The 16,411-nt window shown below is 41.3% G+C and overlaps 1 protein-coding gene across 6 annotated transcripts in view; it reads left to right on the top strand.

Moving 5' to 3' along the window:
• FBXO31 (F-box protein 31) overlaps window positions 1-16,411 on the top strand; it is an 84,169-nt gene that overhangs the window by 35,042 nt on the left and 32,716 nt on the right. For 3 of the 6 annotated variants that reach the window (XM_072636266.1, XM_072636268.1, XM_072636264.1), the window contains exons 2-3: window positions 7,277-7,348; window positions 12,393-12,479. In XM_072636266.1, coding sequence (XP_072492367.1) covers window positions 7,277-7,348; window positions 12,393-12,479 — 159 coding nt within the window. The remainder of the gene's footprint in view (window positions 1-7,276; window positions 7,349-12,392; window positions 12,480-16,411) is intronic. The other 3 variants (XM_072636267.1, XM_072636269.1, XM_072636265.1) reach the window with 1 other exon arrangement.

The raw sequence follows: 16,411 nt of genomic DNA, 5'->3' as shown, positions 1-16,411 counted from the left end.
TCTTTCTGCCTTTTGGAGTCCAGCCAGTCGTGACCATCAGCATGGCTGGAATAAACTCCTGATTCTTTGAAGTTATCTAGCATCCCAAGATCCCATCCACTTTTTTTTTTTTTTGCATTACTTTGGGACTTCTCTGACTTTACCTGCTCCAGGAAGCTCATTATGGGGAAAACCTCACCATCCTGCAAGATTCCATCAGCCTTCATTTGCCCTCCTTCTCATGAACTTCAAACACTCCATTTTAGGAGGTAGCTTGGCTCAGAATATCACCTCATTTCTCACATGGCTGCATTACTTTGAGACTTCTTTGACTTCCCCTTCATGCACCTTTTCAGTTTCTTTCTTTCTTTCTTTCTTTCTTTCTTTCTTTCTTTCTTTCTTTCTTTCTTTTTAAATTTTATTTATTTATTTAACTTTTAACATTTATTTTCACAAAATTTTGGGTTACAAATTTTCTCCCCTTTTATCCCCTCCCCCCCCCAAACCCAAGCATTCTAATTGCTCCTGTGACCAATCTGCTCTCTCTTCTATCCTCCCTCTCTGCCCTTGTCTCCGTCTTCTCTTTTGTCCTGTAGGGCCAGATAGCTTTCTTGACCCCTTAACCTGTATTTCTTATTTCCCAGTGGTAAGAACATTACATTTGATCCTAACACTTTGAGTTCCAACTTCTTTAGCTCCCTCCCTCCCCACCCCTTCCCTTTGGAAGGCAAGCAATTCAATATAGGCCAAATCTGTGTAGTTTTGCAAAAGATTTCCATACTAGTTGTGTTGTATAGGACTAATTATATTTCCCTCCATCCTATCCTGACCCCCATTACTTCTATTCTCTTATGATCCTTTCCCTCCCCATGAGTGTCGACCTCGGATTGCATTCTCCTCCCCATGCCCTCCCCTCCATCCTCCCCCCCACCCTGCTTGTGCCCCTGTCCCCCACTCTCCTGTATTATGAGATAGGTTTTCCTATCAAAATGAGTGTGCATTTTATTCTTTCCTTTCGTGGAATGTGATGAGAGTAGACCTCATGTTTTTCTCTTGCCTCCCCTCTTTATCCCTCCACTAATAAGTCTTTTGCTTGCCTCTTTTATGAGAGATAATTTGCCCCATTCAACTTCTCCCTTTCTCCTCCCAATATTTCTCTCTCACTGCTTGATTTCATTTTTTTTTTTAAGATATGATCCCATCCTCTTCAATTCACTCTGTGCACTCTGTCTCTATGTATGTGTGCGTGTGTGCATGTGTGTGTGTGTGTGTACTCCCACCCAGTACCCAGATACTGAAATGTTTCAAGAGTTACAAATATTGTCTTTCCATGTAGGAATGTAAACAGTTCAACTTTAGTAAGTCCCTTATGACTTCTCTTTGCTGTTCACCTTTTTATGGTTCTCTTCATTCTTGTGTTAGAAAGTCAAATTTTCTTTTCAGCTCTGGTCTTTTCATCAAGAAAATTTGAAAATCCTCTATTTCATTGAAAGACCATTTTTTCTCCTGAAGTATTATACTCAGTTTTGCTGGGTAGGTGATTCTTGGTTTTAGTCCTAGTTCCTTTGATTTCTGGAATATCCTATTCTATTCCCTTCGATCCCTTAATGTAGAGGGTGCTAGATCTTGTGTTATCCTGATTGTATTTCCACAATACTTGAATTGTTTCTTTCTAGCTGCTTGCAATATTTTCTCTTTCACCTGGGAGTTCTGGAATTTGGCCACAATGTTCCTAGGAGTTTCTCTTTTTGGATCTCTTTCAGGTGGTGTTCTGCGGATTCCTTGAATATTTATTTTGCCCTCTGGTTCTAGAATCTCAGGGCAGTTTTCCTTGATAATTTCATGGAAGATGATGTCTAGGCTCTTCTCTTGATCATGGTTTTCAGGTAGTCCCAGAATTTTTACATTGTCTCTCCTGATTCTATTTTCCAGGTCAGTTGCTTTTCCAGTAAGATATTTCACATTATCTTCCATTTTTCGAATCTTCACGCTATGTTCTGTGATATCTGTCTTTCTCATAAAGTCCTTAGCGTCCATCTGTACCATTCCAGTTTTGAAAGATCTATTTTCTTCAGTGAGCTTTTGAATCTCCTTTTCCATTTGGCTAATTCTGCTTTTGAAAGCATTCTTCTCCTCATTGGCCTTTTGAACCTCTTTTGCCAATTGAGTTAGGCTAGTTTTCAAGGTGTTAATTTCTTCAACATTTTTTTGGTTCTCCTTTAGCAGGGAGCTGATCTGCCTTTCATGCTTCTCTTTCATCCCTCTCATTTCTCTTCCCAGTTTTTCCTCCACCTCTCCAACTTGACTTTCAAAATTCTTTTTGAGTTCTTCCATGGCCTGAGCCCATTGGGTGGGCTGTGACGCAGAATCCTTGATTTCTGTGTCTTTGCCTGATGGTAAGCATTGTTCTTCCTCATCAGAAAGGAAGGGAGGAGGTGCCTTTTCTCCGAGAAAGTACCCTTCAATAGTTATATTTCTTTTCCCTTTTCTGGGCATTCTCCCCAGCCAGTGGCTTGACCTCTGAATATTCTCCTCACACCCACCTCGCCTCCTGGTCCTCCCAGCCAGCGTTTGGGGACTGAGATTCAAATGCTGCTTCCCGCCTTAGGGCTTTTGGCGGGGGCAGGGCTGCTATTCAGTGTGAGAATTAAGTTCAGATGGTCAGGTCAGGGCAGGGCCGCCTCTCAGGCACAGTTCCCTCAGGGAGTTTATGCATAGACCTTCCACAATGGATCCAGGCTCCCGCCCCGCTTGGGGAGCCCCTGTCTGTAGCCGCCTCTCAGCTTCTATGTCCGGGAGGGGGGGGGGGGGCCGAGCCATGGGGGCACCTCACTCCCCTCTCGACCCGCCAAAGAGACTCTCTCACCGACCCTCGTCACCTGTGGGTGGGGGGGCTTGTGCCGCCGCTCGAGATCCCGTCTCCGTAGCCCGCTTGGATCTTTTCCTCATGGTGTCGCGGCCGCTGCAGGGCTGCACTCAGCTCCCAGTCCCGGCGCCCAGTCCACAGCGTGAAGGACCCCCCGCGAGAGGTTTGCAGGTCTCTCCGGAACAGAAATCTCCCTCGCTCCAATATTCCGTGGCCTCTGGGTGCAGAATTCACCGTGGCTTGGTCCCCTCTAGCCGTTCTGTGGGTTGTGGGTTCGGAGCTATGTGTATGTGTGTCTTTCTACTCCGCCATCTTGGCTCCGCCCCCCCTTTTCAGTTTCTTGTTGGGCATTGTTTACCCCCATTAAATTGTAAACTCCTTGAAGGCAGGGACTGTCTTTTTAATCTTCGTCCCCTCAGCTCTTAGTGCAGAATCTCAAGTATAGTAGGCACTTAATAAATATTTATTAACTGATTGACTAATGAAATTGATTTCTTGGACCCCAATGAAATACTTTACATTTATCCACATTGAGTTTCATCTTAGATTCCGTCCAGTCATCTTTTTGGATCCTGTCATCCTGAGTGTTATATATCTTTCCCAACTTTGAGTTATCTGCAGGTTTGATTAGCTTACTGCCTATGTCTATATCCAAGTCATTGATAAGAAAGTTAAATGGCACAGGGCCAAGCATCAATCCTTGGGTGTCCACAGGCATTGTAATCTTCCTGCCCAGTTGACATTGAACCAGCATCTGTTCTTTGAGCCTAGCCATCTAAGCACTGGGATTTATCTTCTTCACATTAACAATGGGAGGTACTTCATCAAAAACTTTTCTAAGATGTATGTAAATGATGTAGCATCCCTGTCATCTCCTACGTTGGTAACCCTGCTCAGAAAGGAAATGAGGTTCCTCTGGAGTGACCTGTTCTTGATGAGGCCAGGCTGACTCTTGGTCTTGTCTGGGTCCCTTTCTAGCTGTTCTGCCAGCCCCCTCTTAAATGAGCCCTTTCTAGAATTTTTCCAGGAATTGAAATTGGGCTCATTGACCTTTATAGTCTGCTGTCTTTGTTTTCTCCTTTTTGAAAATTGGAACAGCATTTCTCCGATTCTCTGCCTCCTTTCTTGTGTCAGTGATCTTTCCATTGTCTCTGCCAGTGGCTTATTAATGATATCTGCTAGTTCTTTTAGCTAGTCAGAGGAAGTGACTAGGATTTACGGAGGGTGGCTAGATGCTCTCTTCCTCTCTCTTCACTTATCTTGGATAGTGATAATAGCTAGTATTTATAAAACATTTTAAAGTTCGCAAAATCTTTTACAAATCTCCCATTGATCACACAACAACCTTTGGAGGTAGTTGCTGTTATTTCCATTTTACAAATGAGGAAACTGAGGCAGACAAGCAGAGGCACAGTGGCTTGCCCACTGTCACCCAGCCAGACTGAGTCTTCTAGTCCTTTCTGTTCTGCCATTTCCAAGGCCACACTGTGAGTTGGCCCGCCTTCTGTGGTAGTTCTGGTCCCATCCAGGAGAGCTCAAATAACCCAGACCTTTTTTATTGTCCACCCCTTCCCTTGCCATCCCGAGGTTATTCAAATCTTAGTACTCTAGACACTGTTTTTTTTTAGGCCAGTTCTTTTGAGAAAGAATAAGCTCCAGATGAACCAGCAACTAGATGTGTGGGATGAGAAGGATAATGTCATTTTTGGCTGCATGAATAAAGGCATTGAGCCCGGAAATAGGAAGGTGTCATCAGTCCTGTCATGTCCTTCTGTGATCAGAACACTTCTGCAGTAGTGAATTCAGTTTGGGGCATTATAGGGACATTGAGAAGCCGATGTGTGCCCTGAGGAGGATAACCAATATGACAAAGGGTCTTCCAACTGTATGAGATTTGACTGGAGAAACTAGAGGAGAATACTTAAGTAAAGCAATATAATAGTTGTCTTCAAGTGTTTGTAGCACTGTCTCGTAGAATGGATTAACAACAGTAATAAGAACTAACATTTGCGGAGTGTTTACTGTGTGCCTGGCACTGTGCTAAGTGCTTTACGAGTATTATCTCATTTGGTCTTCACAACAACTCTGGGATGTAGGTGCTATTATGATCCCTAATTTACAAATGAGGAAACTGAGGCAAACAAAGAGTACTGACTTGCCCAGGGTCACACAGCTAGGCTGTGTGTGTGAGGCTGGATTTGAATGCAGGTCTTCCTGACCTCATGGCAGATACTCTATCCACTGCCACCCAGGCTGTTCTTTTTGGCTATGTGATTTCAAAGAGGCATAGGAATAAGAATTTTCAGTTAGAACTGCCCACAGCTAGGTGGCACAGTGGATACAGTATTGGGCCTGGACTCTTCCTGAGTTCAAATCTGGCTTCAAATACTTACTAACTGTGTGACCCTAGGAAAGTCACTTAACCCTGTTTGCCTCAGTTTTCTTGTCTGTAAAATGAGCTGGAGAAGGGAATGGCAAACCACTCCAGTATCTTTGCCAAGAAAGTTCCAAATGGCATCAGGAAGAGTTGGACACAACTGAAAATGACTGAAATGAATGTAGTGGGATTCCTTTCACTGAGGGTTTCATGCCAACACTGTACAGATACCTGTTGTGCATGTTGTTGGGAAGAGTCTTGTTTCAGGTCTAGGCTGAACCAGATGACTTTGGAGGTGTTTGTGATTCTAAAGACAAGTGTCCACCCGATCTTCTTGCCTTTTCACACCATGTTGACTAGCTAAAATTGGATCCTGTATTATATGGTCCAAACCTAGAATCAAAAGTTGTTGAGATTAGATTTTGGCATCTGTCACAATTTAAGATTTGACCATTGGCTTTAGCCTCCTGGGTTGTCTCTAAATTTGTCTAGGTTCTTCTTAACAACCTTTTTTTCCTACTGCCCACTAAAGAGCTAAATATGGTATGGATTCCTGTGGATGACACCTTAGTAACAGTACTCAGAATTAGCAGAGTAGGACAGGCAGGCATTGCTTACCCTATTTGGCCCAGAGTTCTGTGTATGTATAAACAGCAAGGATTCTGCCATTTCTAAAATTGGTGGGCAACTACTGCCCAAGTGGTGCCAGAATGTGTGTGTGTATGTGTGTATACACACACATACATATATATGTATATATACACACATATTCATGTATGTATATATCTGTTTAGTAGATTTTTGTAAAGAGGTAATAAAGGAGCACTGGTCCATAGAGAAGGGAGCTAGTGCTTAAATCGGATGTCTAATAGGTTCCTCATTTAGAAACAAGAGTTACAAATTGCCCATCCATACAGCAACTTTGGGCCTTTTGCCCTTCTTATTGCTAGAGCCTCTACTGCTTGCTGCCCTGAATGCGTGAATGGGTGGATGGGTAGAAGTAAAAGCATTTACTAAGTGTGTGGATGTCCTAGGCACCAAGCCATGGGAGTGACTGGAAAACCTGGAGTTTTGGGGTTTTGTTGTAGGTTCAGGAGTTTAAGGTGAGATAGGAAAATCAGCTTATGTTACCAGGCTTCTACTTCTCTTTTTCCCTGCTTCTTCTCCCTACTTGAATCTTATTTCATTTCTGTAAGATGTCCTGAACATAGTAGCCACTTAAATGTTTGTTGAATTGGTTTGTCTGAAACTCTACCTATTAATACTTCATTAGGATTAAGCTTATTTTAAAAGATTATAAATACCTGTAGTATGATTAGGGAGCTATAATACATTCACTCAAGTAGCAGGAATTCATACAGACTGCTTTCCTTTTAATGCCTTGCTTAGATCTGTATTGAGGAATCATGAGTCTTGATTATGGGAGGAGAGTGAAGGTGGTAATTTTAAGGATGAGTGCTTTGGGTAGGACAAAGCATAAGATACGCTTTAGAGGGACCCCACTGCGGGAGTTTTAGGCCATCATGAAAGCCTTGGGGGCCAAGTGAAAGGGACTCAGTTCCAGAAGGCTGGAGGATAATGCAGAAAGACAGAGACCAGAGTGCATCAAAGACAGATTTTATTTGTTTCAGAAATGTTCTCTCAAGACTGCCTTGTGCTCATTTTTGGTATTCTACAACATTATCTTCTTTCTCCTATATTATATGGTCAACAGTTGCCCAGGACAGCTACATTATAGGTTGGGTAAATCTTTATTCTTGAGATACTTTGAGAGTATAACCACCATAAAAATGGCATTCTTCTGGATAAATAGAGTCCAGTTTCCAAACAAATGCACTATAGGATTACAACCTGTTCTTTAGTTAGACTTTTAACCTTTACTGGAAATGCATGATGTTGATGGGTGTTTTGTCCTGGTTGACTGACCCAAACTTGGAAAACTCCAAACTATCTCCACAAAATGGGACAGGTTGAAATTGAAGACTTTGGTTTCCCTGTTTTTACTTTGTGCTTTTTTAAATGTAACTTTTTAGTAAATTTATATTTTTTTTCAGAGTATGGTGTATGTGAAAACTTACGGAAGCTGGAGATTACTGGTGTGTCCTGTCGAGATGTCTATGCCAAACGTGAGTTAACCAATTTATTATCATAAATATTTCTGTTATGCAAGTCTCTTTGTTGACTCAGTTTCACTTTTGAGTAATACATAAAATATGGTCCATATTTGGTAGTTCCATCTTTCCAGCATTTCCACTTAAAGCTATTAGGAATTTGTTCACTTTTAAAATGATGTAACACTGGACTTGATACTGAAAATTATACATTTCTTTCTTGTTTTTCGTTTATGTTTATATTCCAGTTATACAGGCATCCTCATTTTTTAGCCTACCCTGGATAAGAAATTGTGTGCCTAGAACTCAAGGAGCTCGTGCATTGCAGAACCCCAGGGTTGTGTGGAGCAACAGTTGCTTCTGTTTTTTACCAATTTATGTTGTGATTTGGGGAATGCTGTTTGATTCCCTTCCAAGGATCTGCTGCTTGTTTAGATTCATGGAGAGCCTTCCTCGAGTGGGCATTCAACCCAGGACTTATGAGACTTTGGGCAGGATAGACTAGAATCTAAATGAGAAGTCTTCCCTTTTCAGAAATCCTTTAGCAATGACTTTATTCCAAACTGAAGCTGGCCTTCAGAATCATAAGTGTGGGACCGTGGTGCCCATGATCAAGACACTGTACTTGGGGCTTCAGGTTGGACTAGAGCAGGGGTTCTTCAAATTTTATCCAGCAGCTAGGGGGTGCCCTAGTGCATAGGGTGCCAGACATGGAGTTAGGAAGACTCATCTTGATGAGTTCAAATCTGCCCTCAGACACTTAACAGCTGTGTGACCTTGTTGCCTCAGTTTCCTCATCTGTAAAATGAACTGGAGAAGGACATGGCAAATCACTCAAGGATCTTTGCAAAGAAAATCTCAAACGTAGTCATGAAGACTTGGACACAACTGGAACAACTGAACAAATTTCTTAAACTTTTGTGCCAGGGACATTCTGGCAGTCTGATAAATCCAGTTATGGACAAAATAATTTTTTAAAATGTAAAAAATAAAATATTTAGGATTACAAAAGAAATTTATATAGAAGTAGTTATAAAATTTAAAAAAACAATCCCACAAACAACACAGACCCTAAGACTAGATGATTTTCAAGGTCTTGATTTCAACTCTGAAATTCCATGATCCTTTTTTCCTACCTTTGCTTTCCTACAAGTGAAATTTCATATAGGTGAAAAGGCAAATAGCTTCACTGGTTTGTCTTACTTCTTCTTCCTTCTGGAGTTAGGGCTTCTGTTCAAATATAGGTGAGAGCTGCTATGGGGAATAGCTTAAGCTGTTATCAGCTGTTATTTTTGCTTTGATTAATTGTTGGTAATGAGGGAATGGGATACAACAAAGAGGCTGCTTTTTTTGTCTGTTTTAAATTAAAATTTAGCAGTTTGTTTTTTGTGAGGCACAGATTGGAAACTTTGGACATTATCTATGATGACAGACCTAAGTGGGTACCTTAACAGAAAGGACTTTAAATAAGCAGAGTTGGGCACCAAGGACCTTTGAAGACATTTCAGAATGGAGGCTTAGGGAGAAAGAGTCTGCTGATGTCACTCTGCATCAATTTCTTCTCAGATTTCTCTGAAACTGTCCCTTTTGTTTTTTCTTATGGGATAGTAATATCCCATTACATCCTTAGGTCATAGTTTGTTCAGCTATTTTCCTAGTCGATAGGCACCCCCTTAGTTTCTGGTTCTTTGTTGCTACTGTACATATTTTTATAAATGTAGGTTCTTTATCTTTGATCCCCTTGGGGCCTTATAGTGGCATCATGACTAGCGTCTGTGACTTTGGGGGCACTTAGTTGTTCATACTCTGGATAGAAATCCAGAGTGCTTGGATTGATTCATAGCTTCACTCACAGGGCATTAGGGGCCTTTTTAGTCTCATCCCCAGAGGAGAAGATAGAAAGGTAGAGGCAAAAATTCTACCTCTTAATTTTGTTAATGTAAGGAAGCTTTGGTAAAGGGATCATAAACAGCTTTCTGGAGGCTGTTTTGGCCCAGATTTTGCCACGTGTTGAAGAAGTTTTATCCAAGATTCTGGTCATGAGCAGGTTAGTTTTCCATAGCTAATATCAGGGGTAGACTTGCCCCTTCACTGAAGGTTCTCCTCCTGAAGCCCCCAGGATAGAAGACCTCCCCTCTCTCAAGCCTTTTTGTCAGGAGAAAAGTACTTCCTGCCAATGGAGCTGTTCTCTAATTAGAAAGGCCTAGAGTTCAGACACTCTAGCTGTGTAAGTCATCTATTCCCCATGAACTGAAGTAAGCAGCATTTGGGAGATCATTGGGTCTCCAGGCAGAGGACCTGAGAGCAAATTCCATCTCTGATCCTAGTTACTTATGTGACCTGGGGGAAAGGGAATGAGCATTGAGAGAGTACCTGCTCTGTGCCAGGCACTTTGCTAAGCATTTTACAAGTACTCTGTGGTTTGGGGAAAGTAATTTCCCTTTTCTGGCCTCAGCTTACTCATTCATCAGTAGGGGCTTTGCCTTAACACTAGATCAGAGTAGATATGTATATGGTCAGTGGCTGTTTGTTATCAGGGAAGCTGATGTCGCCATTAGTGCATCTCACGCCCTTACGTTGTAAGGGGACTTGAGTAATTTTTAATCCTAGTCTCTCAGGTGGATGAATTGATTATTCTATTGATTTCATATCTTCTTGAAAACTCTTGAGATTGAAGGAAATTATATATCCTAGATTAATTTAGGGCAGTGTGCGACAGTGATAGAGGAGAGACCATAGAGTTAAAGTGGGTTTTCATCAACTTCCTCCCATCATTTTGCCTGTGGTTCCTGTATTTCGCCGTTTGTCTGGAACGTGGTCTTCCTTGTGTTCCCTGACTTGAGGCTGTTGCTTTCTTTGGGATTGCTCTCACTTCTTCTGTCCTCCCTCCTGGGTGCTTCTGCAGGTCCTCATCTCCGGTCACATTCTAGGGACACTCTCAGTTCTTCTCCCCGTGTCCTCTGCACCTTTCCACCCATTCCTGATTGCCTGGGCTCATCTGCCTTTTTTCCAAGCCTCAAGGCAGCCTTGGCCTGCCCACATCCTTCTTCTTACACACGTCCCTACAAATCACACAGATGCAGAGAAGATAAAACAGATTCCTAAGAAAATCATATGTAAATATCTTACTGAGGTACAGGTGTAGAATCTGGGAACCCAAGTTCACATTGATCTAGGTTCACTGTGATATTGTTCTGCCTTGTGTGACCCTGGACAGGTCATTTCACCTCCTAGGAGACCTGGTTTTCTTTAAAACTAGGGGCTTGGAACTAGGTGATTCTGAAGTTCCATCCAGTGCTAAATTCTTTGTTCCTTTGAATCTTGAGTATTCTCTTCTTAAGGCTAAATCTTTGGATATTAAACTCTCCTGTGATAAGCCTTGTGCTCAGTGCAGAGGATACAAAAACAAAATGGAAGGCAATCCCTGCCCTTCAGAAACTTCTGTTCTAGTAGGAGGAGACCTTAGAACTAGGATGAATGTGCTGCTAAGGTCTGCCAGGTGATTTACACAGATTTTATCCTCATACAATCCCATGTCGTAAGTGTTGTGATTTTCTACTTTTACCTGTGAGGAAACTGATGCTGAGAGTGTGACTTGCCCAGGATCATGCAGCTAATTGGTATCTATACTAGGTTAGAATCTAGATCATCCTGATCACATGTCCAGAATTGGTCATTTTATTTAAAACTGAATTTAATATAACATAATGAAACTTCCCAAGTTGTGTTGTCCTTTGGAGCTGGTTGTGGCAGTTGACCTGTGCCATCCCAGGCTTCCCTCAGAGATCCAAGAGGGCTTATCTTTGCTTCTTAAGCTTAGTTACAATAATAGTGTTACTATCTTAGAAAATACCTTAATATGTTCCTAGTAGCTAGTCAGTGTGCCACATGGCTGTAAGAAGTATGAGAGATATGAAAGTCTTTCTGCCTCATTTATGTGGGCTGAGGGTGTAGGAGGCTGCCTTTGCCTCTGTGGGAGAGAGAATCTTGGCAGCAAAGGGAGGAGAGAGGTGTGTATGGAGGGCGTGTGTGTGTGTGTGTGTGTGTGACAGCATGTGTGTGTGACGGCATGTGTGTGTGACGGCGTGTGTGTGACGGCATGTGTGTGTGCAGAGGTCAGTGTAACAGTATGGATGGGGGCAGTGTTGTATATAATGAATTTTGTGGTTTATAGAAAAATGACATTGTTACATTGTAGCCTGAAAACCTCCACAAAATGTTTCCAGTGATTGTCATTATTTTTGTGATTAAGGAACCTTGAAATAGTTGAGCTGACATAGATAGGAATCCACTTTTCTGTTGCTCCTTAGAACAGGCACAGCTATTTTCAGGGCAAAATCAATTTAATAGTTTGACCAGTTGAATTAGCAAAATAGGGATATTGAGTGTTTCTTTCCTTTTCTCCAAAACTAGGATGAGGGGCAGCCATATCCAATTTTATAAGAGGGTTCCAAGGAAGAATTTACTTCCACAAGGACAGGTGGTAGAAAGATACCAAATGTTGCTTGTCAGATCTCGGCCACTCTGCTCAGATCAACAAAGTGAACCTGAAGTTAACCTTTAGTTATGTGGAGAGGGTCTCTGTTTGAATCATTTGGCTGTCCACTGTCAGGGGAGCCATGTCTTATAAATACTTCCATTCTTCTTAATTCCTGCCTCTTCCAGACTCTTGTGAACCTCATTTATGTCTAGTTAGAAAAGGTTAATTTTGGGCTGTTGAAATGGGAGTGGGGGAGTCAGATCAAGCTGTCACTTAAGCAAGGCAGGGGCACCTAGAGAATTGTTGTCAAAATGTATAACATCCCATTCTGGGTTTGTTGTTGGAAACTGCTCCTTCAGAGGACTAGTTTCCCAGAATTGGGTGTGCAGGTCAGGATTGAAGTCCTTGATCAGAAGATGATGAACGGTTTGTACGTTGTATTGTTCTTGATGCACATAAGTGGTTGTATATTTAGCACTAAGGAGGAAGACAACTTTACATCTTATCTATGAAAATGTGTATGTAGTCATGAAAATTGGAAACCTCTTCTTTAGTACTTTCCCTGCTGTGTCTGTTCAGGTATAAATCCACGAGTGAAGTCGGGACGTTTTATGAAAATTCTTCCCGATTACGAGCACATGGAATACAGAGATGTTTACACCTGCCGTACGTACTTGCTGTCAGCTGATGCTTTTTTGCAGAGAGCACGCCAGAGATGCTGCATGACGATCCTAATGCACAGAGAATGTTAGGATTGTGTTGATCTCAGAGCAAGCTGAGGATCACTTTGGCTTTTTTGCTGCTCGTCACTTTTCAGGAAAATGTCCTGTTGTTTTGGTTATAGAGAGTATTTCTGAATGGTTGGCATTGGTTAAAATTCACTAGGCTTGGGGAGCAGTTCTTCCTCAAATTTCTGGCATTGCTTTTGATTGGTATTACGTAAGACCTAGGAGCTTACCAGTGATAGCATTTTACATGTTCAGTGCTGAAAAATCAGTTAGGTTCATGCAGGATCAGAGCAGGGAGAACTGAACAGAAGCCCTCAAGTCTTCCCCTCAAAATGAAACTTAAGCAGTTTTCTCGTTCTAAATGTTAAGTCGTCATTTTGCATTTGAATTCTAAATGGGCTCTCATGCTGAATTTATGTCCCTGATTATGTAGTATGGCAATTGGATATTAAAAAATCTTAATATTACCACATAATGTTACCTTGCCATCCAGACCTACACTGACCCTCCCTACTTTCATCAGTGTCATCTTCATCTGTTATTCTAGTTAGTTATCCTAACTGATTCTCATTTAAGAGAATGAGTATATACTTGAATCTTAAATCCTCTCGAGGTCTATATAGGATATTAAGGTAAAAGTAATATAGATTGGTTTAACAGTACTTTTCATATTACTAATATAATTATAAAGAACTTTGGGAGAGGCAGTATGACATAGTGGATAGGGGGCCAGCTCTTGGTGTCAGAAAGACCTAGGTGTGAGTCCTGCCTCTGAGACATCTAGCAGGTCCCTTAGCCTTCTGGGGGTGCCCTTGGCAATGCACCTGTCTCACACTATAAGTTATAGGTCAAGGTTACTGATTTAAGTAAGTGGGAGTTTCCCATACAAATGAAGTTAGAAGATCAAACAAGTCAAAAAATTTTTTTGTTAGATAAAGGAGCTCAAAAAAATAAGGGTAACCCAGACACAATAATATTGACAAGTAGGTAAGAGGAGAAACAAGCTTTTCTCATTATCGACCTTTCCTCTGCTCCACTCCCACCCCATTCACTCCTCTTCACCCTCCACCCCTAACCCTTTTCAGCTGTAGAGTAGAGGCTGACCAGAAGAGATATTTCTAAAGCTATAGAAGTTCAGAATTAACTGAAACCAGCCTTGAAAACAGTGAAGATAGGGTAGAGGTGAAGGAAGTCATAGGAAAAAGGAATGGGAGAATTCAAGAAAATGAATGAGGAACAGCAGTGGAGCCCGCCCAGGGATGAGCAGGGGCCACAGAAGAGCCAGAGATTGTGGCAGTTGCTGCAAGTAGACTTCTAGCACATTTCTTATGTGCTATGTAACTCTGTGGGTGTGGGCTGTAAAAAAAAAAAAAAATAGGATATTAACTTTGTTACTAAAGCTCTTGTTAATTGGAAGCAGATGTAATTACTGATTTTAAAAAATGATTTAAGTATTAAGATCTGTTTAATATTTAATCCTTTTTCCCTCTGGGAGCTTCTTTTTTGGCAAAAAGAGAATTTATGATTTAGAAATTTTTCTAAATGCTCTTAACATCTGGTATTCTAGCTTTTATATTTATATTGGGAAAAGTGGTTCCTTATTCCCACGTAGGAACATTACAGTTTTTGACCTGTTAAGTGGCAAAAAGCTGAGATTGTTTTATGGCTAGGTATACCCTCTTTTGTGTTATGTTGTGACCTTTTATAAATTAAATTGATTTTGATGAAGTAAGATACACTTATAATGAGCAATAGGAAACCGTTGTAAATTATCTGAAACGATTTGCTGAATTGGAGGGAGAAATATTTTAGCTAGAGTTGAGTAAAAGAGCCTCAAGAAAAAAAATTAGCTTGGCTTTAACTAGGTAATGCGGAGATATATGTAGTGGCTTTTGAGTTATTTTATGAGGAGCATGCTGTATTCTTGAGTGTTTAATACCTTACTGCATGATCTTTGGGTATGGATATTTGCTTTATTAACCAATCTTAGATATAATATCAGGGCAGCTTTTTGGCTTCTCTTGTCTGTGTGATCTGTAATGGCTCACTCTCTCTGTCTTCTTTTTTTTGGTAGTTACCTTTGATGCAATTCCAAGTCACATAAATAAAAATCTAGACTTTAAAGGGTTTAAAATAGATGTTCAGTTTGAGACACTCTGCCAAGCCCTTTCCCTTTCAGGTCTTCCTGTTGGTGTGGGTATGGTTGGAGAGCTCTTGCTCTCTCAGGGAATTGCCCATTTTGCATAAAAGCCCGTTGGAAAAAATATGAATCTTTCTTCTCAGATATATCATATTCTAAGGATTTCTTTCCAACTTAAGGAAAACAGCATGTTATGGCCTAAAGAAAATGGGACTTGAAGTTAGTAGACTTGGCTCTGTCACTGACTGCCCATGATGGGGCTCTGTGGGAGACATTTACTTAAGCATTGTTGTCTTATCTGTAAAAGGAGTTGTGAGGATCAGATGAGATGTCAGAGTGCTTAGAAAAGTATCTGAATGAATGAGAAAGCTTTTGTTTAGTGTTTACTAGGTGCCATGCAGTGTGAAGAGGCAGCTGGTGGTGTAGTAGATAGAATGCTGGGCCAGGACTCAAGAAATCCTGAGTTCAACTATGTGACCTCAGACACTTACAAGCCGGGTGACCCTGAGCAAGTCACTTAACCTTTGTTTGCTTCAGTTTCTTAAACTGCAAAATGAGGATCTTCCTAGCATCTACCTCAGAGGGTTGTTGTGAGGATCAAATGAGATAATAATTGTAAAAAAACCCCAATCTCTTTCTTAGTAGAGTGCCTGGTAGGTACTATATAAATCCCTATTCTTTGCCTCTTTCTCCTTCAAATAGAAAAAGATTGCTACAGCCTCTCCTCTATTGGAGGTCACATTCTGCAGTAGAGTTTGTTTGAATGTTAGGCAGTTCATTTTGAGAAAGGACTTCGTTGTCTGGTACCTTATCTTGCTAGGTGATCTTCACAATCTTCCTAAGACAATTCAGATGGTCCCCAGGCAAGTCATTTAACCTTGACCTGCCTCAGTTTCCTGATCTGTAATATGGGAATAATTATAGCACCTACCTCCTACAGTTGTTGTAGGGATAAAGTATGCTGATTGGGGGTGAGACAACCCATAAAAGAAAGTTCAGCTACAGGTTGGCTAGACAGTCTGGGAGTCCTAAGGTTTATTGGAATGGCAGGTGGCAGGGCCCAAGTTTGTCATTAGATCTAGTGGCAGTGCCTTGGATTTTTCAGGGTGTAGAGACCAAATTCAGATGAGAAGGCCTGATGATCTTGCATTTCACTGGAAGAAATAAAGTTGGAAACTCCCATCTCAACCAGCTGGTTTGAGTAGTGAAGCAGCCCAGATAGGTTCTGAGGCAAGGGAGGAGATGAGTGGGCAAAGAGTAGGTTTAATGTCTAGGACTTTTCCCTCCTCTCCCTCCCACCCCCCTTGGGGTCTGGAACAGTTTGGAATTGATGAATGTAAAAGGTTAATACTACTTAAAAAACGCAGTTTCTGTTGCCACATTGTTCACCAGGGTTGGCGAATGAGAAGTCTTAGAGTGTTTCTGTTGAAGGTTAACTTGAGAATGGTCTATTTCAGTTGAACCAGTTAGGATACTTACTACTTTGAGTAGTTGTCAGGATGTACTGTAATACTAGTATAGAATTCTCCCTTTTGTTGTTTTGTAGTTTCAGTCATTTCCAATCCTTCATGACTCCTTTTTTTTGGGTTTTCTTGATCAAGATACTGGAATGGTTTGCCATTTCCTTTTTAAGCTAATTTACAGATGAGGAAACAGAGGCAAATAAATTTAAGTAACTTACCTAGGGTCACACAGCTAGTAAGTATCTGAGGCAGGATTTAAACATGAAG

This window comes from Notamacropus eugenii, chromosome 1 (assembly GCF_028372415.1).
Source record: "Notamacropus eugenii isolate mMacEug1 chromosome 1, mMacEug1.pri_v2, whole genome shotgun sequence".
Lineage (NCBI taxonomy): Eukaryota > Metazoa > Chordata > Mammalia > Diprotodontia > Macropodidae > Notamacropus > Notamacropus eugenii.
This window is presented reverse-complemented; position numbering and strand designations above follow the sequence as displayed.